Source organism: Zea mays, chromosome 8 (genome assembly GCF_902167145.1).
Source record: "Zea mays cultivar B73 chromosome 8, Zm-B73-REFERENCE-NAM-5.0, whole genome shotgun sequence".
Lineage (NCBI taxonomy): Eukaryota > Viridiplantae > Streptophyta > Magnoliopsida > Poales > Poaceae > Zea > Zea mays.
In genome coordinates this window covers 119,456,301-119,482,296 of record NC_050103.1, presented here as the reverse complement: position 1 = coordinate 119,482,296, position 25,996 = coordinate 119,456,301, and the positions used below count along the sequence as shown (strand labels likewise).

The window sequence follows — 25,996 nt, the reverse complement described above, 5'->3', positions numbered from 1 at the left end:
GTTGCAAAAGGAGACTCGACTCTTCTCGATGTTGGCTCGTGAGCCGGCACAGATCACGAGATGCACTTTGATAAATAATGTCATATTATATAGTGAATTAATAGCCTATAAATGTGAATATAGAATCAACATTCAACATTATGACTAATCTAAATTATAAGTTATCATATATCCATCATTAAAGACTAAGAAACCGAGATGAATATTTATAAAATTATTCAATATCAATCATCATTGTATAGATTGATTAAATTGGTGCAACTTGCGAGCTAGAATGAGTCGGCTTGCACCAGTGAGCTTAAAAACCTAGTGTTGAGCCGAGCTACTTCGAACTCGAGTCGGCACACGAGTCTTGAGCTTGTTTTCCAGCCCTATTCTCAGGTTTTCATGTAAACTCAGTTTTTTAGAGCTTTTGGCTTTTTGGAAGCTAAACTAAACAGATATTTGCTTGTTTTACCATATGTCTTTTCACACTAGGAAGCTAACAAGAAGCTCAAACAAACAGAGCCTTAGGTGGTTCATGTTTTAATGCATATGATCTTGTGTCTAAGTGGTATCTCCCTTGTTCTCTTTTCTCTTTACTCATATACCCAATCAATTTTTCATCATATATGTCATGTATCAAATGAGTATGACACCATACAACGGAAGTAGGCCAATAATATATTAATGTACTATTAATTCATTATTAGTGATGAGTTTCAATGCACTGTTTCAATATTGACACATCAGATTTAAACTAAGTAATCGTGTAAGTTTTATCCTCATAAAACTCTACCCTCTCCCATAAAATTCTTTCTGTATATTTTCTTTTAATTGTACTTACATGTTATTAAGAGTGATGATGTGTCACAGCATCCTACTGAGAATGACCTTATCTTCCACAAGTTCTCATAGCACGTACTACTAGCTGAAATTGTATTGTGGCCGGCATCTCCATTAGCGCAGAATAGCGTCCGGCAGATCACCACTTCACCGGTAGGTGGCTGAGCGCCTCGGGTTAAAGTAAAGTGTTAAACACCTGCACTGCACCGCAAGTAACCCAACCCTGCTTCCAGTGCAAGTGACTGACCCCGTGACCCGGCCCATCATAACAAATCAAACCATCACCCGACTTGTTTACCCCCGAAAATTTGCCGTCTTCTCATCTCGCTCCCCTCTTTGCGCCGCCCCCAGATCCGGCACCGCCCGCTGCTCGAACCCGCACCCCACGCCCGCAGGTGAGCGCCTCCGTTCCGCCCCGTCGCCACCATTCCCTCTTCTCTTCTGTTTGCTCACGAAGCGTGCGTTCTCTCTGCAGGCCGGGACCGGTGGGCGCGCGCCGGGCAGTAGGAGGGAGAGGAAGGGCGGCATGGCGGCGCCGCCGGCGAGGGCCCGGGCCGACTACGACTACCTTATCAAGCTTCTTCTCATTGGGGATAGCGGTGGGTGCTGCTAGATCTCTTTGTCTCAGTAAACGGTTGTATAAGGGCGTAACGCCGTTCGCGCGCTCGCGTTCTAGGGATCGGAGTTGGATTCGTGCATATGCGCAGTGTGGATCTTGCTCATGTTGCCCGTGGTCGTGTTCCCTCGATTGATCCGTCTTCCGTCTGTGGTAGAGAGCGGATGGGATGTTGCTTGCTTGCTGGTCCTTCAATCCTTTGTGCTTTCGGACTAACGTAACCTAGCGTACCATACGTTAATCAGTAGGTTATTAGCATCATCGGAATTGTGCACTAGTGAGAAGGATGGATTGTGTTTTTCTGTGAGTTTTGAACATTCACTTTGAGTTGCTGTGACTTGTGAGTGTTTTTTTTCCTTTGATGATGAGCATTCATTCGTGGAAACTCTTCGGTTCAAGGAATAAGCCCATTGGAAATAGTCTTGTGGAAATGTTACTCTGCAGATTAAGATGGTAGACTGGTTCAAAGGTTGACATGTTGAATAATTGAATTGATGCTTCCTGGTTAAGTGATTACTTGTTTTACCCATTATTGCATTGAGCAGAGACTACAATATTCACTTCAAACTGCACCCACTTTAGGGGCTTTAGACAATGTAGAATTATTTATTGTGATGTTGCTTGCTGTTCTATCTTCTATAATTATTTGCTTGTGAGTGTGTACCATGTAACCATGAATTGTATGAAACACGCTGTGAGTTTTTGTGGGGCGGATAACTTGTAAAAGTGGCAGCTGCTGGGTGTTAGACGGAGCAGCGAACTGTTGAATGAAAAATCCTGGGTTGGAAACTGCCTCTACGGAAATTTGGCTAAGGCTTATATAGCCAGGAAATATGCCTCAACTAAATAAGAGCATTGTCGTGTTCTCTCTATTTTAGATTTTATTATCTATATTTCCATCTTTCCTGGACATCTTTTGCTGAGACCGACAAAGTGTTTCTCGGCACACAATGGTGATGGCTTCCAATGTCATCCATGTCTGTATGCATTGATTTTGAGCTTATCTAGTATTTGATTGAAGTTTGTTGATTCTTGGCATAACCTTGTCATTGTACTTATTCCTGAGTCCTTCGTCCAGCAGCTGTATTGTGACAACATGTAAAGTGTAGATCTTGATAGCTAAGGTACAAGGTTATGTTTTTGACTGAATAGTTAATGCATAAGGGATAGTGGCATGTTCATCAGTAAAGCTTATGATTGCGTCAATTGCGTGATCTCATTTACTCCTTATCTATGTTCAGGTGTTGGCAAGAGTTGCCTCCTGTTGCGGTTCTCTGATGGTTCCTTCACTACAAGCTTTATTACCACAATTGGGTAGGTCCCTTTGGTGTTGTCAAGATTGTTAAACTGCTCATCATGCTTTCTTACATCAAATACAAAATTAGCATTTGTTATTTACTCCACAATGATATCGGACCTCATACTGTGCAGTATTGACTTTAAGATACGGACAATAGAATTGGATGGCAAGCGTATAAAGCTACAGATTTGGGATACAGCGGGCCAAGAACGCTTCCGTACTATTACCACTGGTATGATGTTTTGTTTCATTTCTGGTCGACACTTTGAAATTATACGATGACCCTTCTGATCCAACGGACTTTGTTTTACCTCAGCGTACTACCGTGGAGCTATGGGTATCTTGCTGGTTTATGATGTCACCGATGAATCTTCTTTCAACAGTAAACTCTTCTTAACTATATACTCCAAATCCTTACTGCTTCCATTTTAAACTATTTTACCACCTGTTTGCAACTGGTTCACCTAAAATACAGACATCCGAAACTGGATTCGGAACATTGAGCAACATGCCTCTGATAATGTCAACAAAATTTTGGTGGGCAACAAGGCCGATATGGACGAAAGCAAGAGGGTACATGCCTGAACTCATTGTTCTCCTTAAACGTTTGATTGATTTCACTCTGTATTGTTACTTGTTTGAAATCAGTAGCTAGATGTTTAATTTTTCCTTCAATTAGCTAAGTAATAAATCTTACTGGCACTATTGCTTCAGGCTGTACCTACTGCGAAAGGACAAGCACTTGCTGATGAGTATGGGATCAAGTTTTTTGAAACGGTATGCTGCTGCTTGCCAGGCTTGAATAATTGAATGGCACTTTCAGTGAACAGTTCAGTTTTTTCTTAACAGAGTTTGCAGTTGTTTTAATCTCACAGATTTTTGTGTATTTAGAGTGCCAAGACAAACCTGAACGTGGAGCAAGTGTTCTTCTCCATCGCACGTGACATCAAGCAGAGGCTTGCAGAGACTGATTCAAAGCCAGAGGTACAAATAACTGTGCCTAGTTTTGCTTTGGCACTCCATTGTTCATCGTCTTCCGTGTTCTGAGCAACATATCCTCGCACTGTGTAGGACAAGGCAATCAAAATTAACAAGCCAGACCAGGGTTCCGAGGCACCAGCTGCCCAGCGATCTGCATGCTGCGGTTCATAAGCAGACGCACGATAGCCATAATCATTGGTTATTTGACACTATTTATTTCCTGCTTGGCTTTTATAGGAAGAATTTGAGGAAGCCACTTATGATATACTGATGATGTGGTTGTACTCTTGTTTGCTTCCACTCTTCGAAGCAAGCACCTCTTGCTGTTGACGTAGCTATTGCACTCTGGACATCCGTTGGAACAACCTCTCTCCTCCCTACAGTCTACAGTGTGTGATGGACGAATTCCATGCCGTTGGGTTTGCATTATCGATCAATGCATGGATTAACGTATCGCCCTTGTGTGGATTGTTGTGTTTTTTTTCTCTCATGTTGCTGTTCCTTTAGATTGAATTTGTTGGGAAGGAAAATATATTTTCCTTTTCTTATGTATATCAGGTGCATTTTTATCTTTTGTACCTGGAATGTATGTATCCACGGAAAGCGTGAATCTTCAATTTAGAAAAGAAGAAAACTTATCTGGAAATATAAGACCAGTGCATGCGGTATTGTTTGAATAAAAAATATAATAAAACTTATACATTTGTATATCTCTACTAAAAGTGTCATATTTATTTTATTTGTGTACCGTTCATAGTATCAGTTTACCTAAAAACACTTCTACAATGTAGACTGTACTATTTGAAAAGTGGAGTTTGAATATAAGTATAGGAATTGGTAAACTATTGGAGATAGTCTAAGGGCCTGTTTGTTTTGTTGGAATTGAATTCTATTTTAATAATTATAATTTAGACAAAACTAATTAAGTTTATATATTTATATATGTAATATATTTGTATATTATTCTAAATCATATGAGAGAGATAGTTATATAGTATATTTATGTTATAGAGGCGCAAGTAGAAGAGTATGCTATAAGTTGTACATCGGAAAATTAACATGTAAATCTATAAAATCAATTTCCATCTCTCACTCCATGAATTTGAGATAAGCTTATATGATAACTTTGGAAAGTGGTGGAATGCCATATTCTAAAAAAAATAGCCTATTTCATTAGTAAGATTCCAATTCTTCGAAATGAAAGAAAACAAACGGGGCCTAATAGAAATTGGTAAACTGCTGGAGATAGTCTAATGCATAGTTGCTGTAATAGTATACTTGCAAATCTCAAAGATTTCCGTACGCCATGCACCACGTTGCCGAGAACAGCGCCAGGCTCAAGTCCAAACAGATTCCGCTGGCAGAGCGGAGTCGGCTGCGGCAGTCCGGTGCCGACGCATGTGCCCACCCAGCGCCCCGGGCAGTCGCCGCCCGCGAACTCGAGCCCGCAGTTGGGGCAGCAATGTGCCCCTCGGCTAGGGATTAGAATATCTGACCTGCCGTGTGGATATGGGTGAAGACTTTTAACTCATCCGGCCAATGTTTCGTTCACGGTGACTTACACTTAATCTGAAATTCCGTTCTCTTTATTTTTTGCAAAAATAATTAAAAATACAATAATAATTATTTTGAATGGGTAACTTGGCTAATGATTTATAAAATGTTTTGTTGCTACTCAATCTAAAATCTAAAAAGACTTAAAATCCGTAAATATAACTCAATTATTATTGATACTTAATTGCTTATAGATAAATTATTGTTTAAAAGTACACAATGAGTAAAAAATCAACGGGTGACCCGAAACTCAAAGGGTTCAGGTGCAGGGTTCGAATCACACCCGGGTGCGATCGTAATAGAGTTTAGGTAGACTTCACGGGTGTGATCGCGGAGGGTTTTTGCTTCACCCGACCCGTTACCATCTCTAGTAACCAAACACACTCTTAAGCTATCTCCAACAGCTTATCCATCTCATAACCATATCAAACTCCACTTTACAAACACTGTAATATATAATACAAAATAATGTTTTGAGTGACTAGATATGTGAACTGCTCTGGACACAGTCTTACGACTCAACCTTATTGATTAATATAAACTCCTCACAGCCACTGTTTTTTTGCGCAATAAAAGAGGTGCAACTGTGCAAAAGATGAATGGATGTTTGTCTCTCTGAGAGCGTGCGTGATGATAAGCGAGACCTAGAAGCTTCGAGTGGCTAAGCCCCTGCTTAGAACATCTAGAGCTATAGGTGTGCATTTGGGCCGGATCTAATGGGCCGGCCCGAAACATGAAAAAAAAGCACGGCCCAGACACGGTACAGTCCAAAATATTTTAGTGTCGGACCGGCACGATATATCGGGCCGGGTTTGGGCTGAGGTCGCGGCTTATGGGCGGGCACGATGGCCCGTTTAAGGCAGGCACGAAATGACCCATATAGAGACATGAAAAAGCTCATATATTTGTTAAAATCATACTTCATTTCATACTTTCATGTACTTGATAAAGAACATAAAGCTAGAGATAATGTTAGTTAGATTTTTTTGTACCTTTAAATTAGAGTATGTAATGTAATTTTATTTTTGTTATGAACATTAGATAATGAATTGAACTTACGAACTTTATATAGAGCTGATTATACTTTTTTTCTTTCTAACAAAATGATTTATAAACGAGGTAGTCATTGTATAGCTTTGGTAACTTAATACAAATATTAGTTTGCTTTTGGTCAAATTTATTTGTCTTATCTTTTATTGTTTTATTAAATTTGTTTTGAATTTCGGGCTCTGATGTGAATTTCGGGCTAAAAACTGAATTTCGGACCAAAAAATGAATTTAGGGCCCTAATGTGAATTTTGGGCCGCCCGAAATGAGCCCGACACGTTTAAGCAATTACGGGCCGGGTCGTGGGCCAAGGGATAAGCCCATGGGCCGGCCCGACACGGCCCGAAATTCAAACGAGCCGGACCGGCCCGAAATTCAAACAATACGGGCCTTTTCGGGCTTGGACCGGGCCGGGCCGGACGGCACGAATGTACACCTATATCTAGAGCTAATAGTTAACTGTAAAATTACATACAGAGATTCTAACACTCCCAACTAATTGTTAGCTAACGTATGACTAATAATTAATTCATTACCTGATTCAACATAGCTAACAATTTGTTAGCTGGTTAAGGCTAACTAATACCTCTAGAAGTTCCAAACATGGCCAAAGGTTATTCTTAATAGATAGTTTTATCGCACTATTACAAGGATGTCATATCAACATTTGTTTAGAAAACATCATATCTAAAGTTTCATTCCCATGAAACTCTATCGTCTTTCATAAAACTCTCTCATATATCTCTTCATTAAATTGCATGTCATGTCATTATGTTTGCTTATATGAGATGTCCATTATTTAATGAGAATGAAATTCACCTAATAATGACCTAAAATACTTTGTCATTTCAAACTAATGAGCCGAAGGTGGTGAAACTGGTAGATTAGCAATAAGACAAAATTATGCTTATTTAGAAGAGCAGGAATTTAAATCCAAATAAACCAAAGTACCTCAGTTATTTATTGGTACATATATGGGTCCAATGGTCGAAGCAGGGTTGATCAAATCGAGGCATGGAACCGTCGAAATAAGGCCGAAACTGCACGTCGGCCTAGCATGGCAGACACCAGGAGAGACACTATGGGCGAGAAATGCAAGCCCAACGTAGAATGGGCTTCCAGTTGCCACCGTGGCACCGCAGGCTTCCCTTCCGTTTCGTCATCCTCCGGTCGACCGGTCCTCCCCAAAACGTCCGCACGCCGTTTTCCCCATCTCGCGCAGCGCTACTGCCGGCTGTCCCGAGTCCCGACCACCGTCCTCCGCTCCCGGACGTGAATCCTTCCTCCTACCGCGATGGTAGGTGGTCTCATCTCCCGCCCTCGTCCTCCTCCGTTCCTTCGCACTCTACCGCGCACGGGCGGCGCTGCCGGTCTCTTGATCTGCCCCGACCCATCGCTCCGGGATCCAGCCTTTTGTGGCGGGCCACGTCGTTCTCCTCTCGCCCGTGTCCCCCAGATTCGGCTCTCCTTTTTTTTTTTCTCTTTGCCGCAAGCGCTATGGGATCTGCGAATGGTGGTGGCCTCGGTTTGTTAAAGGGTCGAGCGTTTGTTTGATGCAGGAGACCTTCCCGTCGGTGAAGAACATCCTCCTACTGGACTCCGAGGGGAAGCGCGTCGCCGTGAAGTACTACAGCGATGGCTGGCCTACTCTCTCCGCGAAGCTGGCCTTCGAGAAGTCGGTCTTCGCCAAAACCCAGAAAGCGAATGCTGGAACGGATGGTAATTTACATCTGATTTCTCTTAATACGGAAGAATTGTTTTCGACTGATGGTGAGCGTTGTTGTGCTCCCTTGAGGTAGTCCGGAGTACTTGATTAACATTATCATCTCATAATGAACTCATGAGTGTGATGTATTGATGTGCCTGTTTGCGTGTTTTTTCTTTTCTTCAAGTATTTCATATGTTTATTTGTTTCTCTTTAACAGCAGAGATTGTAATGTTTGATGGTCAAATTGTGGTATACAAGTTCATCCAAGACCTGCACTTTTTTGTTACTGGAGGAGAAGAGGAGAATGAGCTTATTTTAGCATCAGTTCTTCAGGGATTCTCTGATGCTGTCGAACGACTTCTCAAGTTATCTTCCCTCTATTGAAGTTTATCTTTTCAACCATTGTTTGTTCTGTTACATGTTATTGTGTTAATGCTGATTGTATATGAATGTGTTTCCAACCTTGGTGGTTTCAGGAACATGGTTGACAAAAGGACAGCACTCGAGAATTTGGACCTGATCCTATTGTGTCTTGATGAAATTGTTGATGGAGGGTAAAGCCTTTTCTTACTACGTACATGATATTAAGGGCTTCTTTTCTTGTTCTCTTTATTGTGTACATTTATTATCCTTTGATCTGAAATCACCTGACTCATCTGGGCCATGGCAATAGAGCTCTATTAGGGCCTCTATTTGTAATGGTTGTATTCACCGGATTCAAAGGTTTAGTCTGGTGTTCTGCTTCTGTACCTCAAGCCCAAGCATGCCTAACCTTTTAATGGGGTTACACAATTTGATGTGTGAAACAATGGCTTAGTTTGCTAAAGACATCAGCAAAATAAACAGCCCATTCCTTTTTTTTTGAAATGGAACAAAACTGATTATCCACATGAAGAATTGTATCTATTTGATTTTGAGTTTGAGATCTTGAACGACTGCAGGTACCACAACTATGCACTCGCCTCAATGTGTCTTTGATAACCCATTGATGTCTAAACTCTGAAATGTGGAAGTGATAGGATCAAGCATAGAGATGAATAGAATCGCACATTGTAAGCAGCATGTAATTGTTTGGTGCATTAAACATAATTTTCTGAATGATTACACAGGATTGTACTTGAAACAGAAGGAAGAGAGATAGCTGAAAAGGTGTCTGGTCACGGATCGGAGGGTGCTTCATCGGCTGAGCAGGTAGGCTGCAGGCTGTATCTATTTCAAATTTTAACTGAAGAAACTGGTTTCTTTTAACTTACTAGCTATCGTTATTTGCGTGCAGACTTTAGTCAATGCCCTAACGCAAGCAAGAGAGCATCTGGCGAAGTCTCTTCTCATGTGATGTTGTGCTTTATATTTTGGGGGTGACGACGGAGTATCTATTATTGTGTCTGGATGACACTATTCTTTTTGTTAGCAACGGAGAAAGAAAAATGTCTGAAGCATTTGAATGTGTAGAGTGGCACATTGCTTCCAAAATTCTCATGGTCATCTATAAGCCTTCAAAGTTCTGTAGCATGATTGTTCTTATATTGACTGGTTCAGTTATTTGTCGTTACTTGTTTTGTTTAACCTTTTCCCTTTGGAAACGTTAAAATAGCAAGCTTATGGAGATAATTTAGCATGTCCTACCATAACGAATCAGGACTGCACTTTATTGAAGATGGGCTGAAACCAAAACAGTATTGGAATCGCCAAAATTCTAATTTTATGTCCATGTTCTATATTAACGGATGCAAAAGAAAAAAAAAAGAGAACCACGAAGCTTGACATGTCGTCTCGTCATCGCACAATAATATAAGATTATTGTGGTTAACATATGTTTTGCAACAATATATAATATAGTAAGTCACAATAATACAAAAAAATGGTTCAAAAGCTTTTATGTCCTAGTTGATGAAGATCAGCATACGGTTTAAAAGAAATGTCCAAAAATGTTAAGGGTAAATTAGTTTTAGATATCAATGGAGATGTTGGACACTTAATACAATTTTTATTTTTTAGCCGTAGCAAAATATTTTTAGAGTTTTAAGATGAAACAATCGTATTATTAAAGAATACCGTAGTATTTTTTTTTGACAAGAGATGTTTGTTTATTTTGTAAAAAATTCTGTTTTGAATGCCATAGTTTGGTAGTTACTATGGTATTTGGAGTATTTCAAACTTCAATTCGATCCAAAGTTTTTTATATATGACTAGCTTCTTATACTAAATATCATAGTTTAATATACTTTATCTCTGAATAAGTTTTGTTTTGAAGTTAGATAAAAAATACTATCATTACATCACGACATTTTTAAAACCATAACATTAAAAAACCATGTTTTTGAAATATTTTGCTTCCAACACCCCTAAGTTATCTAAAAGACTTTCTAAATCAATAATTTATATAGTTAACATAAAAACTCCTCTCCAACATTTTCCTAAATTAACTTACTAAATTTAGCAACTTCTCATATAAACCCGTTTCTTCTCTGCATTTGGTAACCATTTAGTAACTCTCTAAACAAAAATGTTGATTGTCTTATGTAGGTGATGAATGTGATTGTTGACATTTGTGACCTATTTTTTACGTGGATAGATATAAAACACAACTACAACCTATATTTTGAGAACCATTGCAGAACTCGCATTTTTTACTCCCAAAGTTATTTAGCAACTTCTTAAATAGTATGTGATTTAAGAGCTAAAATTTATATAACAATTGGAGTTGCTCTAAAACTACCTCCAACAGACTATTTATCTCACTCCATATTTTAAACTCCACTCCGCAAATAATGTAATATATGTAAAACAATAATTTACACGACAAATATGGCCGACGCAATGTGTTGCTGGTTACCGTACCTAGCACCATCCACATTCCACAGAGTGGCCTCCTCGACTATCTTAAGCCTTGATAATAAATGTTAAACAATAATGCTCCTCACATGTTGCTTGAAGAACATGTTAGTTGTATTCACGGAGAAAATGGTCACCTTCTATTTTGTTTATATTGTAGTGGATTTTATATCTTTTTCCGAAAAGGATTTAAACATATCCTATTATACAATCGGAGCTTTATGAGAATCAGATGTAGATGTGGTAGAAACCGTCGCCATCAATGAGTTTGTGTGTTCCCCATTTTTCGTAGGCTATGGTCATCATTTATTTAAATTTTAGAGTATGTTTGACACACTCGTTTTGTGTCACTCATATTATCTTTAATAGAGTATGTAAAATAGAAGATATAGAAATGTATATGATATCGTTTGATATTGTTTATAGACAGGGGATAAAATATGGGAGAGATAGTCTCATGTAATAACATCGACATGGATAATATTGAATCACCATCCTGCACATATCTGTATGATATACTGTTCAGGATTCTAATGATCTGGATAAAAAATATTAAAATTCTGAAATTGTATTTAAGTCATTTAGAATTTTAGTAGGTTGTAAAACACATAAAGTAGAATACAAGAAATCTTAAAAAATAGTTTATTTAGAATCCGAATTTTGGAATCATATTCAAACATGCCCAGAGTCACGTCTGCCTCGCCGGTGTCGAAACCACAGCCACACAGGCAGCCGGTGCTGGGCCTCGGCACTCGGCAGCCATGGTTCGCCTTGCGAAGTTCTATCTCGTCTGCTACAACTCCCTCCAATCGCTCGGATGGTACGGTAGCCACCAGCAACCATAGACCACCGGCCGGCGGACCGTTGCTTCCACTACTAATGCTTCTTTTTTTTATCTCCTGAATTCAGGTTCGTCTCCCTCCTCCGCCTCCTGCCCTGCCTCGTCCCTCCCTTCCCTGTCCACTCCGCGTACGTGGTCGCCGGCGACCTCATCTGTACCCACCCACCTCGCGCCTCCCCTCCTTTCCTGTCTGTTCTCTGCTCCAGTCTCACTTGAAATTCTAAAATGTTCTCCTTTTGTTGTTGTTTCCAAGGTTTCCTACAGACATGTGCGATCCTTGAAACGGTCCACGCTGCCATCGGTGAGATGAACTGTGGACCTCCTTCTATGTTTTCCTTGCACTGTGTCGTGATCGATGCTCTGAAATGAGAAGAAACTCAGACCCGTGCCGTTTTGGTTCAGGATTGGTGCCGACCGCGCCACTTCTTGCTTTCTTGCAATGGGGAGGGAGGATCCACTTCATCCTGGCTGTTGTCCGGCAAATTCCCGAGGTGTGATGCTTGGATTGGATTAAAAGCTATCAGAGGGATTCCTCTTGTGCACACGTATAAAAGATTCTGCTTTTGCTAGGGTTTCTGTAACGTTGTTGTGTTGTGTTTTGCTTCTTGGTGGGTTCAATCCTGGCTGATAAGTTTCAGTTAACTTTTGGCAACTGCAGGTTCAGAGCAGTCCATCTGTGTTCATAACATTTATAGCTTGGAGCATATCTGAGGTGCAAGTTGTGTCCGAAAGACATTTCATTTCATTTTGTATCTGTATTGTACTATTGTGTTCTCATTCTCACCAACAACTGCAAATAATGTCTAATCTATATGGTGTGATGTCCTTACTCCCGAGCTAGCACTAGCAGTACACAGTATAATTTGTCTAATCATTTTAAGGAAAAGGTAAAAAAATGCCTTTGTTAGTGAATAGTGATTGATTACTCTTATACCTATTCATTGTCATTTAAATATATGAAGTTTTATGGAGCTTGCTCATATAACAGTATAACAACTGTTTCAGCAATATCAGAGTAGATAGTCTGTTGGAAACGAATTGAGTTGATCAGACGGCAAACTGTTCTCAAATCTCAATGCATTGGCACACGGATATTCAGATGAAAAGCGTACTAACATCCATTGATACACATTGAAGAAAACATCATTAGGCTAGTATTAACGTCTAAGCACTAGTTGTAAAAATGTTTCACTTGAAGGAGATGTTGCAGTAAGTAAAAGTCTATTATCATATATTGAGAAGAGAATTTTGACTATCTTATTTCCTAAATAAACTCTTGGAAATCAGCCATCTTACGGTTTATGATCTACCAATGTCAAGTCCTTAAGCATCTATTAGTACTTAATCTACCAATTTTAGGCATCCCTTTTATTTCTTAGTTCTCGGCAACATATGGCTTAAGGATCATCTCTATACAATGATAATTTGCTTCTTTTTTATTGTACAGGTCATCCGTTACTCTCACTATGCTCTGACTACCTTAAAAGTTTGTCCAGCATGGCTGACTTATCTCAGGTTCCATACTGCAACAATCTCTCACCAATCACTTATGTTCCAATTTAATGTGCAGTCTAATGTTACGAGTTTGCATTTTTTATGCATACTAGAAAAACAAATTCGCAGGATATCTTGTTGGCGTGATTTTTTTTTGTCTTTTTTCGTTTGGTGTGTGTGTGTCTGTGTGTGTTTGGGGGTGGGCTTGCAGAGGCTTTTCATCGTTACAAAATTAGAAAACTTGTTACAAAATATGGCTAGTATTTAGATCAGACGAAATTCCATTAAAATATTTTCTAGCAAGGCAAGGGGAAGGATCACTGTACAGGGACAATAGCAGGTCGCAGGTTATTGAATATTTGAAGAAATACATAACCCTGCAATGAACCCCTGTCTAGGGAGTTCATGCATGTTTCTAATTTTATTTATTTATTTATTTTGAAGAAACACATCTTTTTTTTTCTCGATCACGCAGGAGAGTTCTGTATCTTTGTATGAAAGAGAGGACAGATTCCCATACATGACAAATAGCTATGAGATAAGAGAGAGATGCAAAAATTACAACTCAATAAGTCACCAGTTATCCTATATTCCTATTAGAACCGACCAGAATGAGGAAAGGGCTCAACCTATGCCCTGAACACGACCAAAGAATAACTCCTGGAGCTTTCAGGCTCCAGCCAAACACCACAGCTTCATCTCTTCTTTGAAAGAGTGTTGGGAAGTCTGGAGGGAGGAAGAAGCTGCATAAATAACGCGTGAATTTCTGTGGTTCCGTATAATCGAAGCCCCAAGTATGATAGCAGTATAGCACTGTAAATCCCTTTTTTTTGGCCTTTGCCTTTCCAATCTTTTTACTTACTTTTCTCCAACAATCCGCAAAGCACTTGTCATGGCGATTAGGCATTATATGCTCCAGTCCAAGAGAGCTCAACAGATTGACAAGGACACAATTTGTGAGAATTTACTGCACTGTCTCGTCTAGTCGACTAATCTCACACCTTATTTCAAACTACCCTCTACAAACAATGTAATCTACAGTGTAAAATAGTATTTTGCACGACCGTTTATGGCCTAGTCACATAATACACAATACCCAGGGTGGGGCAGACCCCTTTCTGCTAAACGATCAGCCATCCAGCACTTGTTTCTGAAGACCTTGCATCTGGAAGTTGCCCATGATTTCCAAAGCTGTTGCCATGGTTCAAACACTTTATAGCACCATAAAAAAAGGCCTTATAGGTTGACTTGGAAGAAGGAACCCATGTCCTGAGTTGCAAAGTAATCCCAAACTGTTTCTATTATAATTTAGCGCTGCAGTACAATGTTCAATTAACGCCTTCTCAAATTTCTTCACAGTTTAAAAAGATGCATAGCTGCTAAGAGGTATTATTACCTATTCGTTTTTTATAGTTTCACCTGGCCGCTTGACTCTTTGGGACTATTGCATTTCCAATTCTCATTGCTAGGTTACTTCTATATAATGTGTACCGATATCATCGTTCTCATGGGAGCTTCCTGCAGGTACACTGCTTTTATCCCGCTGTATCCAATCGGGGTTGGCCCAGGAGAAAGTAAGCTCAAAATGTCTTCTCACAAGAGCGTTATTACTCTTGACTAAAGCTTAGACCGAGGCTGGTTCTTGCTGTCCTTTCAGTGTGGACAATGTACCAAGCCCTCCCGTTTGTGAAGAAGAGGGACCTTTACTCAGGTTTCTTCGAGAAGTTCTCCATGAGCTACCGTTCCTTTCTAGTGGTAAGTCAAGGCTCCGCGAACTGGACCATCGTGTTCTCTGCTCGCGCGTTCGTTCAGTTGCCAGTTGGAGTGTTCGACTGTTCTTAACAGAAGTTCAACTATCTGGTATGCGCCTTGCCGTGACACAGGGTGTGCTGGTGCTCTACCCGTTCCTGTGGCTGAAGCTGTACCAGCACGTGTTCAAGCAGCGCAAGTCCAAGCTGGGGAAGGGGAGCAGGAAGAAACGGGCCTGAGAAAATCTGGCTCTGCTCAGCTCAGCTGCCACTTGTTGCTGTCATGTGAAACGCTAACGGGTCATTGTGGATTTTTGTTTTGGAAGAAAATCTTTGTGAGTTGTTGTCTGATGCGACGGGGGCAGTTATTGGATTACGCTTTGGGTTCTCTGTTTGTTTCAATTGCTCTGCGTTTTATGTCTGTATTAACATACATCAAGCATATATAATAGTCATGTTGCTGCTGCGAGTCTAATCAATCTTGCGATCCTGGTTTTCTCGCTCAATTGCCTACACTGAATGAGGCTGATCACGCTGCTCTGTGCCTACAGCAGGCGATTGTCAGATGCTAGATGGCGATAATACAAGCTTAATAACCAGAGCATGGACGTAGTGCAGTGGTTCTCTCTCTCACGCACACAGAGAAACACTTTTTATTAGCCAAAAGTTGTTAGATTATATAATCTGGCCAGATTATAATCCCAAACAAACACTAAATTAGTATATGTGAATGTGATAAACACCAAATTAGTATATGTGAATGTGATGGTTGATTTTTTTTTCTTTAGGATGGAAGTAATACTGCATTAGCATCTACGGTCTGAAGCGGCCGGCGGAACTGCCGATTCCGCGACCTCCCAAATGCTAACGTTGCCGCCGGCGGCCAAGACCTCCACACCCCCGCCGCGGCAGCCACCGCTCACTATTCCACTCTTTTCAGACGGATGCACGTACCTTCCCTAGCGCCCATGGCCGCGCCCGCCCTTGCTTCCTTCGTTCGGGGACTCTACTACCACTTGGCCGCGGCTGCTTGCGGTCGCGACCATGGCCTCCGTTCCTCAAATGACGCGGCCTCTTCACCAACGGGTTCGGTTGTTCTGTCCTGCAAGCGGTGGAAGTATTTGTGAAAGGAGCTGAAGGTTGAAGGCGATTGATTTTCAGGCTGGCAACTGGCTTGATGCCTGATTCTTGGTAGGATCTTCTGCTACTCTCCAGTGCGAAGTGCCGACACTTTCAAATTCATTCATGAAACTCCCGGTCTCAAATGTTGCTTAAGCATTTAGATTTCTTCAAAAGAAATGCTCACCGTCACTTCACACACACACACACAGTCTATAACTGATGAAATCGCTGTTGTTGTTTTTTTTTACAACGTGGTGACCATTTACTGACTGGGAAAAAAAAAGAGAGAACTCGCAAACCTTCTACCCACTTCCGATGGAAATTGACCTGGAAGGAAGAAGATACATTATCTCGTGAAACCGTCCAAAAGATGCTATCTGCAAAAATATCTTTCACTTGTCGCTGTCTCGTCCAGCTTACATTTCTTTTGACCCATAGCAGAAGGCATTGGAAGCGTGGTTTCTTTGTCATCACCTGAAGTGTGCGATGTGCCGGATTCGGCTGCTTCTATCTTGCAGCTCAGAAACATGTGGTCAGTTTCCCTCCACTCCGTCGGTTTTTTTTTTTCCTTCCATTATCTGCATGAGCAGATAACTCCAAACGACGGGCTGAGAGGTGCTGTGACACTGCAGGCGATAAAGGTATATAAGCCAAACGCTTTTGCAAACTGGGAGCCTGGGATCACCAAATGGACCGTGTTCTTCTGAGCTCCCACTTGCCATCTCACGCTCATGCAAACACGAGGTATCGATTCCTCCCAACTCTTTTGTCTGTGGAAGAAGGCCTTTGAAGAGTTCGTGTATTTTCTCTGTAACCTGCCAGTTGTTCCAATCTTTTCAGGTTGCAGCAGGGTCCTGGTGGCCTCAACAGTATAGGATTTGCAGTCATAAAAAAGGGATGCTTGAAGTTAAGATGTTACGCGATCGGCGATGAACTCGGTGGTCCAGGGCGCTTTAGTAAGCATTTCATCGAGAACAGTAATGGACCTGTTTTCCAGGGACTCGATGCGTCTGCTGGTTCTTTTAGAACTGTCGGTGCTGAAATCACTCAGGACACTGGAGATTTCTTTGTCAGTGACGCAGAGGGTGATCCAGACAAACCTACCGATGGGTTCTCCTCGATCGACCAGGCTATAGGTGCTTTGCGTGAAGGGAAGGTAGGCGAATGGCTACATTAAGTGTATTTCACACCTTAACACTTTTCATCGCTATAATTTTGTCTTTACTATGTTTTGTATCTCATAGTTTGTTTTGAACCTGGGCATGGATCCAGTATTCTTTATTATTTTCATAGTTTCAGCATGTATTACACTTCTCATCCCTGCGCTTTGTTCCATTCATGGGCATTGAACGTGCATGATCAGGCTAGATTGGATTGTCCTACTTGGAGATCATATTCGTGTACTGTGCAATACATGCTTGAGAAGATTTATGATAAAATACTAAAAAATATTATGGGTTGGATTTTAGACAAACTTAAAATTTCAACAAAGTACATCAGACTTACTAAAGACATGTTCAACAATAATGTATGACTAGTATTCGAACAAGTGACAGATACACAGAAAACTTTCCAATTATAATAGTACTATATTAAGGATCAGATTTAAGCCCTTATTTTTTTCCTTGGCGATAGATGAGGTCATAAGGGACATATAACGAGATATCTCTTGGTGTATGTTTTTTTAGACGATGTAATGTTAGTTGATAAAATCCTGGCAAAAGTAAATAGGAAACTAGAGTTGTGGCGGGAGATTCTAGAGCCTAAAGGTTTTAAACTCAGTACAACTAAAACCAAATCTATGAGATATAACTCCAGCACTACTACATATGAGGAAGGAGATATTAGTTTGGAAGGTCAAGTAGTGCCCTTTAAGAATATCTTTCGGTATTTAGGATCAATGCAGAAATGTGATGGATATCGCTGAAGATGTTAACCATAGACTTAAAGTAGGGTGGGTAAAATGGCATCAAACATATGGCGTTGTAGGTGACAAAAAGGTACCATAAATATAAAAGGAAAGTTTATAGGACGACGATTAGACTTGTTATGTTGTATGGTGCAGAATGGTGGCCTACAAAAACATAGACATGTTTAGCACATAAGCGGAAATATGTATGTTGTGTTAGATTGATGCCCATACAAGAAGAGATCGAGTTTAGAACAATGATCCAATTGAAGAAAAGCTTGTCCAATATCGATTGAGATGGTTTGGACGTATCTAATAGACTTCCAGAGGCACCAATGTGTAGTAGGGTGTTAAGGCGCGATAGTAATGGGAAGAGAGACGGGAGAAGGGTGAAATTGATAGGGGAAGAGACAGTAAAATAAGACTTGAAAGGATAAAATATACATAAAGATTTAGACTTGAATAGGGGTCCATAGAAAATAGTTATCCACGTGTCTAAACCTTGACATGTGGCTTGTGTTATGCTTTAAATCTAGCATATATCCTAACTTGCTTAGGACTAAAGACTTTGTTATTGTTGTCGATGATAGTAGCAGCTCCTAATCAAGAATGATTCACTGAATTCAGCAGCTGACATATACAGTAGCGAATCCTGTTCTTATCCTTAAACGTTGTACCAATCAATGTGCGTGCACCTTTCTATTGCTCAAACCTATTTACTTTTCCTTAAAATGATAAGGCTCAAGTGAAACAATGTTGACACTAACATCGAGCAAAAGTCCTTCGCTTCAAAACTCAGGACAGGACCTTGAATGTGATACCTGTATTAGCACTGTTTCCGTAGCACAGTTGAGTTTAGCTACCAAGTTAACTATTCATCCTTCTCCAGTTTGTTATTGCTGTAGATGATGAGAACGGCGACAACGAAGGCGACCTTGTGATGGCGGCCACTCTAGTGGACCAGAAGTCAGTCGCATTCATGATCAGGAATGGCTCTGGGATTATCTCGGTAGGCATGGAGGAGGAGGACCTGACTAGACTGATGATTCCGATGATGTCCCCTATCACAGAAATCGAAGATATCACGGCTGCTGCTTCCACGGTGACAGTGGTATGTTATGTCATCTCATATATAGCCTTGGCAAATTCCCAGATGCACCAGACTTGAAAAGATTTTGATTTTTTTGTTCTGCAAATTATCTCTTCAGGATGCCAGGGTTGGCATATCTACGGGTGTGTCGGCTGCAGACAGGGCGAAGACCATCCTCACTCTAGCCTCCTCTGACTCCAAGCCCAGTGATCTGAGGAGACCAGGCCACATATTCCCCCTCAAGTACCGGAACGGGGGCGTGCTGAAGAGAGCTGGCCACACAGAAGCGTCGGTGGATCTGGTTGCGTTGGCAGGTCTCCGTCCTGTGTCCGTTCTCTCCACCGTCATGGACCCCAGGGACGGTTCGATGGCAGGCGTAACGGTTCTCCAGCAGATGGCTATGGAGCATGACATACCCATCGTTTCGATTGCTGATCTCATCCGGTTAGTATATCCTAAGGTGAAGCCTTTGTGAACTTGAAAGCTTCCGTTGCTTTTTTTTGTTTAATCTTTTGGTTGTGCTGTACTGCTTGCATATATGCCTGGAAACTGAAATGTGTGTGGTTTGGTTTGGTTCAGGTATAGGAGAAAGCGGGAGAAGCTGGTGGAGCTGATTGCTGTGTCTCGCTTGCCGACGAAATGGGGCCTCTTCCGAGCCTACTGCTACCAGTCCAGGCTCGATGGAACCGAGCACATCGCTGTTGTGAAGGTAATGCGATCACCTGTGCCAGCCACGTCTCCATCATCTTCTAGTTCTAGGGACAGAACAAAAAAAATGCAAGTCTTACCACCGCCAATGTCTGCGCTGCAGGGCGATATCGGCGACGGCGAAGAGGTCCTGGTGAGGGTGCACTCGGAGTGCCTGACGGGGGACATCCTCGGCTCAGCCCGCTGCGACTGCGGCAACCAGCTGGAGCTGGCGATGCAGCTGATCGAGAAGGCCGGCCGTGGCGTGCTCGTGTACCTCCGCGGCCACGAGGGCCGCGGCATTGGCCTGGGCCAGAAGCTCCGCGCCTACAACCTCCAGGACGAGGGCCACGACACCGTCGAGGCCAACGTCGAGCTCGGCCTCGCCGTGGACGCCCGCGAGTACGGCATCGGCGCCCAGGTAGGGTACCCAGCCAGAATCCACAGGAATCCTTCCCGCTTTCTCTTCTTCTTCAAGTTCAGGTTGGGGGGAGATTGATGTGTTTTTTCTTTTTCGATCCAAATGTACGTTTCAGATACTCCGTGACATCGGCGTGCGCACGATGCGGCTGATGACCAACAACCCCGCCAAGTTCATCGGGCTCAAGGGCTACGGGCTCGCCGTGGTGGGGAGGGTGCCGGTGATCTCTCCCATCACCAAGGAGAACCAGAAGTACCTCGAGACCAAGCGCACCAAGATGGGCCACGTCTACGGCTCCGATCTCCCGGGAAGCCTGCCGGAGTTCGCCAACCCACAAGAGGCCCCCACAGAACAAGACGACGACGATAACCAAAACTGATAAAAAAACTATACGGTGTCGTTTTTTTAGGAAAAGATACCAATATAACCACAAATTCTTGTATTCCACTGAGAACGAGTATTGCAGAGTATTTATTTATCAACTGCAAAATTATTAAGTATAATAGAGATACAAACTTTTATCAACGCCTCTTTTACGGAGGTAAAGCATGTTTCTCCCTAATATTTATTAGAGCCTCATGTAAGAGAAGCGGATCAAGCTCTCGGCCAGGTACTTTCCGTCTGATTGGATGACCGCGCCCATGCGTACAATCTCGCGCGAGCCTGATCGACCGTGTACGTTCATTTTGGGTGTACGTGTGGATGCAGCCAACATAACTTATTTTGCGTCTGTCCATACAGCCTGTGCTTCACACGTGTAGCCAACCAAACACAAACTCAGATAAAGTCAACATACGTGGTGACGCGGGACGAGACGATGCAGCTAACCAATCACATGGTTTGTGAATAGATATGGACCTTCCCCATGCATAAGCGATGTTCCGATTAAGCCTCTCTTAAATGCTCTTAGCCATCTTCGCTATCGAGTCTATAACCAAAATATCGTGGACCACGTTCCCTCTAGTACACAGTGGCGGCGAGACCACATACGCGATTCATGTGATCTCTCAAGAATACAAGTCCCTCCGATACAATCATTACGATGGTACGTATGAATACCAAGGAGCAAGATGTGTCTAATCCTCATATGTAACACTCGGACAGAATCTAGAGTAATTGTTATATGTAGCTGTCTAATTAAACTAAGCACTTTACAAGGCACCTATAGTAATCAATAAGTGATCTTTAAGTAATTTGGTGTCTAGAACTACTAGGAATGAGTCTTAATTCTTAAATTGTCGGTGTTTTGACCAGAGGGTCCTAACCAAATAGTAAATTTGTGCTACGTGCCCCGGCCCCGAATGGTTGATGCAAGAAGACACACAAGATCGTACATCCAGCGGGAAGGGAGGCTTGTATTATCTTGCACCTAAGTGCTCGTAGTAGGGGATACAAGCGAGTTGAGAGAGGGAGTGATTCCCATGTCTCTAAGGCCCTGTTTGTTTCAGATTATAATCTCTCCAGATTATATAATCTAGCGTAAATAATCCATTAGATAAACAAACAACTAGATTATGTGTTCAGATTATATAATCTAAAGCCTAGATTATGATAATCTAATAATCTCCTCAAGAGTAGCTTATTTGAGATTATTTTGGCAAAAGACCCACTACCCATGGTTATGTAAGTAGAAATTACAATATATACCATCCTTCTTTTCTCACCTTAAATAAACAAACAAGGGTATTGTTGTCTTTGTGAATAATCTACATTTGTATAATCTAAACTACCAAACAACTATATATTGATTATAATATATCTAGATTATAATCTGGATTATATAATTTAGATTATAATCCAGATTATATAATCTATAAGCTGAAACAAACAGGCCCTAAGTATGATTGAGGCGAGTGCCAATATCTAGAGTAAGGTGAGTTTGAGATGTGAAGTCGTCAAGTCCCTAGTAGAAGGCCCCGAGCTCGTCCTTTTATAGTCGTAAGGAGGCCCAGAAGTACAAGGGTTGGTGTGTGGTTGTTATGGTCAGAGGAGACGTGTTCGAGCCCTATAGCGACGTGGCCGGTGAAAGTCGCCTAGAGGGTGGGTGAATAGGGCGAATCTGAAATTTATAAACTTAAGCACAACTACAAGTCGGGTTAGCGTTAGAAATATGAACGAGTCCGAGAGAGAGGGTGAAAAACAAATCGCAAGCAAATAAAGAGTGAGACACAAGGATTTGTTTTATCGAGGTTCGGTTCTTGCAAACCTACTCCCCGTTGAGGTGGTCACAAAGACCGGGTCTCTTTCAACCCTTTCCCTCTCTCAAACGGTCACTTAGACCGAGTGAGCTTCTCTTCTCAATCAAACGGGACACAAAAGTCCCCACAAGGACCACCACACAATTGGTGTCTCTTGCCTCGGTTACAATTGAGTTGATCACAAGAAAGAATGAGAAAAAGAAGCAATCCAAGCGCAAGAGCTCAAATGAACACAAGTCACTCTCTCACTAGTCACTATTTGATTGGGAATGATCTATGGACTTGGGAGAGGATTTGATCTCTTTTGTGTGTCTTGTATTGAATGCTATAGCTCTTGTAAGGTGTGGGAAGTCAGAAAACTTGTATGCAATGAATGGTAGGTGGTTGGGGGTATTTATAGCCCCAACCACCAAACTAGCCGTTTGGTGAAGGCTGCTGTCGCATGGCGCACCGGACAGTCCGGTGCGCCACCGGACACTGTCCGGTGCGCCACCGGACACTGTCCGGTGCGCCTGCCACGTCACCTGGCCGTTGGATTCCGACCGTTGGAGCTTCTATCTTCTGGGCCACCGGACAGTCCGGTGGTGCACCGGACAGCCACTGTTTAGTGTCCGGTGCGCCATCTGGCTCTGCTCTGACACTGGCGCACACTGTAGCACATTTAATGCCTTCTGCAGACGACCGTTGGCGCGAAGTAGCCGTTGCTCCGCTGGCACCGGACAGTCCGGTGCGCCACCGGACAGTCCGGTGCGCCACCGGACACTGTCCGGTGCTACACCGGACAGTCCGGTGAATTATAGCGAAGCGGCCTCCAGAATTCCCGAAGGTGAGCAGTTCGGAGTTGGAGTCCCTGGTGCACCGGACACTGTCCGGTGGTGCACCGGACAGTTCGGTGCGCCAAACCAGGGCACACTTCGGTTGACTTTGCTCTCTTGTATTTGAATCCTTTTTTGGTCTTTTTATTGGTTTGTTGTGAACCTTTGGCACCTGTAGAACTTATAATCTAGAGCAAACTAGTTAGTCCAATTATTTGTGTTGGGCATTTCAACCACCAAAATCAATTTGGGAAAAGGTGTAAGCCTAATTCCCTTTCAATCTCCCCCTTTTTGGTGATTGATGCCAACACAAACCAAAGCAAATATAGAAGTGCATAATTGAGCTAGTTTGCATAATGTAAGTGCAAAGGTTACTTAGAATTGAACCAATATATTCTCATAAGATGCACATGGATCGTTTCTTTAACATTTTGGACCACGCTTGCACCACATGTTTTGTTTTGGCAAATTCTTTTCAAAGTCCTTTTGCAAATAGTCAAAGGTAAATGAATAAGATTTTGAGAAGCATTTCAAGATTTGAAATTTTCTCCCCCTGTTTCAAATGCTTTTCCTTTGACTAAACAAAACTCCCCCTTAACCAAATCCTCCTCTTAGTGTTCAAGATGGTTTTAGATATTAGTTTTGAAAGGATTGTACCAATTTGAAATTCTAATAAGATACCGATTGAAAAATCATCAATTGAAAAATCTTTTCTTAACTCAAATTTTTGAAAATTGGTGGTGGTGCGGTCCTTTTGCTTTGGGCTAATACTTTCTCCCCCTTTGGCATGAATCGCCAAAAACGGATACTTGAGTGAAATATAAGCCCTTGAACTTTCTCTCCTTATGGTAAATAACATATGAGTGAGGATTATACCAAAGTTGGAGAGTTGCGTGGAGCGACGACGAAGGGTGAATAATTTGATGGAGTGGAGTGGAAGCCTTTGTCTTCGCCGAAGACTCCTTTTCCCTTTCAATCTATGACTTAGCATGAAATGTACTTGAAAACACATTAGTAATAACACATGAAAGAGATATGATCAAAGGTATATTATTGAGCTATGTGTGCAAAACATCAAAATAAATTCCGAGAATCAAGAATATTTAGCTCATGCCTAAGTTTGTTAAATGTTTGTTCATCTATTGGCTTGGTAAAGATATCAGCTAATTGTTCTTTGGTGTTAATATATGCAATCTTGATATCCCCCTTTTGTTGGTGTTCCCTTAGAAAATGATACCGAATGGCTATGTGTTTAGTGCGGCTATGCTCAACGGGATTATCCGTCATGCGGATTGCACTCTCATTATCACATAGAAGAGGAACTTTGGTTAATTTGTAACCATAGTCCCTAAGGGTTTGCTTCATCCAAAGCAATTGCGCGCAACAATGGCCTGCGACAATATACTCGGCTTCGGCGGTAGAAAGAGCTACGGAATTTTACTTCTTTGACGCCCAAGACACCAGAGACCTTCCCAAGAACTGGCAGGTCCCCGAGGTGCTCTTTCTATTAATTTTACACCCCGCCCAATCGGCATCCGAATAACCAATTAAATCAAATGTGGATCCCCGAGGGTACCAAAGGCCAAACTTAGGAGTATAAACTAAATATCTCAAGATTCGTTTTACGGCACTAAGGTGAGCTTCCTTAGGATCGGCTTGGAATCTTGCACACATGCATACGGAAAGCATAATATCCGGTCGAGATGCACATAAGTAAAATAAAGAACCTATCATCGACCGGTATACCTTTTGATCTACGGATTTACCTCCCGTGTCGAGGTCGAGATGGCCATTGGTTCCCATGGGTGTCTTGATGGGCTTGGCATCCTTCATCCCAAACTTGTTTAGAATGTCTTGAATATACTTCGTTTGGCTAATGAAGGTGCCCTCTTGGAGTTGCTTCACTTGAAATCCCAAGAAGTACTTCAACTCCCCCATCATAGACATCTCGAATTTCTATCATGATCCTACTAAACTCTTCACATGTAGATTCGTTAGTAGACCCAAATATAATATCATCAACATAAATTTTGCATACAAACAAATCATTTTCAAGTGTTTTGGTAAAGAGTGTAGGATCGGCCTTTCCGACTTTGAAGCCATTAGTGATAAGGAAATCTCTTAGGCATTCATACCATGCTCTTGGGGCTTGCTTGAGCCCATAAAGCGCCTTAGAGAGTTTATAAACGTGATTAGGATACTCACTATCTTCAAAGACGGGAGGTTGCTCAACATAGACCTCCTCCTTGATTGGTCCATTGAGGAAGGCACTCTTCACGTCCATTTGATAAAGCTTGAAGCCATGGTAAGTAGCATAGGCAAGTAAAATGCGAATTGATTCTAGCCTAGCTACAGGCGCATAGGTTTCACCGAAATCCAAACCTTCGACTTGTGAATATCCCTTGGCCACAATCGGGCTTTGTTCCTTGTCACCACACCATGCTCATCTTGTTTGTTGCGGAAGACCCACTTGGTTCCTACAACATTTTGGTTAGGACGTGGAACTAAAATCCATACTTCATTCCTTGTGAAATTGTTGAGCTCCTCTTGCATTGCCACCACCCAATCCGAATCTTGAAGTGCTTCCTCTATCCTGTGTGGCTCAATAGAGGAAACAAAAGAGTAATGTTCACAAAAATGAGCAACACGAGATCGAGTAGTTACCCCCTTTTGAATGTCGCCGAGGATGGTGTTCACAGGGTGATCTCGTTGAATTGCTTGGTGGACTCTTGGGTGTGGCGGTCTTGGAACTTGTTCATCTTCCTCGTCTTGATCATGGGCATCTCCCCCTTGATCATTGCCCTC

At 41.9% G+C, this 25,996-nt stretch overlaps 4 protein-coding genes across 9 annotated transcripts; all 4 read left to right on the top strand.

Moving 5' to 3' along the window:
- Positions 1-913: 913 nt before the first annotated feature.
- On the top strand, positions 914-4,300 carry LOC103635765 (ras-related protein RABE1c). The gene is made up of 9 exons (XM_008658144.4): positions 914-1,220; positions 1,301-1,424; positions 2,683-2,755; positions 2,873-2,973; positions 3,058-3,123; positions 3,217-3,314; positions 3,456-3,518; positions 3,633-3,725; positions 3,813-4,300. The coding sequence occupies exons 2-9, from the start codon at positions 1,352-1,354 to the stop codon at positions 3,891-3,893; spliced, it is 648 nt and encodes a 215-aa protein (XP_008656366.1). The 5' UTR covers positions 914-1,220; positions 1,301-1,351; the 3' UTR covers positions 3,894-4,300.
- Positions 4,301-7,321: 3,021 nt separating this feature from the next.
- On the top strand, positions 7,322-9,597 carry LOC100274110 (uncharacterized). 3 transcript variants are annotated; one of them, XM_035961351.1, is made up of 6 exons: positions 7,322-7,620; positions 7,883-8,042; positions 8,252-8,396; positions 8,508-8,585; positions 9,141-9,222; positions 9,308-9,597. In XM_035961351.1, the coding sequence occupies exons 1-6, from the start codon at positions 7,618-7,620 to the stop codon at positions 9,365-9,367; spliced, it is 528 nt and encodes a 175-aa protein (XP_035817244.1). In that variant the 5' UTR covers positions 7,322-7,617; the 3' UTR covers positions 9,368-9,597. The 3 variants fall into 3 exon arrangements, with proteins under 3 accessions (XP_035817244.1, XP_035817243.1, NP_001352742.1); NM_001365813.1 differs by having other exon boundaries at positions 7,510-7,620; positions 8,249-8,396; positions 9,308-9,556; XM_035961350.1 differs by lacking the exon at positions 8,252-8,396.
- Positions 9,598-11,573: 1,976 nt separating this feature from the next.
- On the top strand, positions 11,574-15,426 carry LOC100284318 (uncharacterized). The gene is given in 9 exon segments (NM_001175443.2): positions 11,574-11,686; positions 11,776-11,861; positions 11,961-12,008; positions 12,110-12,198; positions 12,366-12,419; positions 13,155-13,222; positions 14,726-14,775; positions 14,859-14,956; positions 15,085-15,426. Coding segments are annotated over 9 exon segments (657 nt in total). The 5' UTR covers positions 11,574-11,627; the 3' UTR covers positions 15,190-15,426.
- A 140-nt stretch (positions 15,427-15,566) lies between these two features.
- LOC100282823 (riboflavin biosynthesis protein ribAB) lies at positions 15,567-20,727 on the top strand. Of its 4 annotated transcripts, none has more exons than XM_035961460.1 (8): positions 15,567-16,603; positions 16,704-16,815; positions 16,912-17,227; positions 18,870-19,091; positions 19,189-19,514; positions 19,650-19,779; positions 19,882-20,178; positions 20,294-20,727. In XM_035961460.1, the coding sequence occupies exons 2-8, from the start codon at positions 16,760-16,762 to the stop codon at positions 20,555-20,557; spliced, it is 1,611 nt and encodes a 536-aa protein (XP_035817353.1). In that variant the 5' UTR covers positions 15,567-16,603; positions 16,704-16,759; the 3' UTR covers positions 20,558-20,727. The 4 variants fall into 4 exon arrangements, 3 of the variants coding, with proteins under 3 accessions (XP_035817353.1, XP_020397736.1, NP_001149201.2); XM_020542147.2 differs by having other exon boundaries at positions 16,515-16,603; positions 18,886-19,091; NR_178194.1 differs by lacking the exon at positions 15,567-16,603 and having other exon boundaries at positions 16,629-16,815; positions 19,189-19,530; positions 20,294-20,703.
- The last annotated feature ends 5,269 nt before the right edge of the window (positions 20,728-25,996 follow it).

Coding starts and splice junctions, on each gene's coding strand:
- LOC103635765 (XM_008658144.4), top strand. CDS start 1,352: ATGGCGGCGCCGCCGGCGAGGGCCCGGGCCGACTACGACTACCTTATC. Junction 1,425..2,682: donor TCTTCTCATTGGGGATAGCG/GTGGGTGCTGCT, acceptor ATCTATGTTCAG/GTGTTGGCAAGAGTTGCCTC. Junction 2,756..2,872: donor AGCTTTATTACCACAATTGG/GTAGGTCCCTTT, acceptor CATACTGTGCAG/TATTGACTTTAAGATACGGA.
- LOC100274110 (XM_035961350.1), top strand. CDS start 7,416: ATGCAAGCCCAACGTAGAATGGGCTTCCAGTTGCCACCGTGGCACCGC. Junction 8,043..8,507: donor AGCGAATGCTGGAACGGATG/GTAATTTACATC, acceptor TGGTGGTTTCAG/GAACATGGTTGACAAAAGGA. Junction 9,223..9,307: donor GTGCTTCATCGGCTGAGCAG/GTAGGCTGCAGG, acceptor ATTTGCGTGCAG/ACTTTAGTCAATGCCCTAAC.
- LOC100282823 (XM_035961460.1), top strand. CDS start 16,760: ATGGACCGTGTTCTTCTGAGCTCCCACTTGCCATCTCACGCTCATGCA. Junction 16,816..16,911: donor CACGCTCATGCAAACACGAG/GTATCGATTCCT, acceptor CAATCTTTTCAG/GTTGCAGCAGGGTCCTGGTG. Junction 19,092..19,188: donor CTGCTTCCACGGTGACAGTG/GTATGTTATGTC, acceptor TTATCTCTTCAG/GATGCCAGGGTTGGCATATC.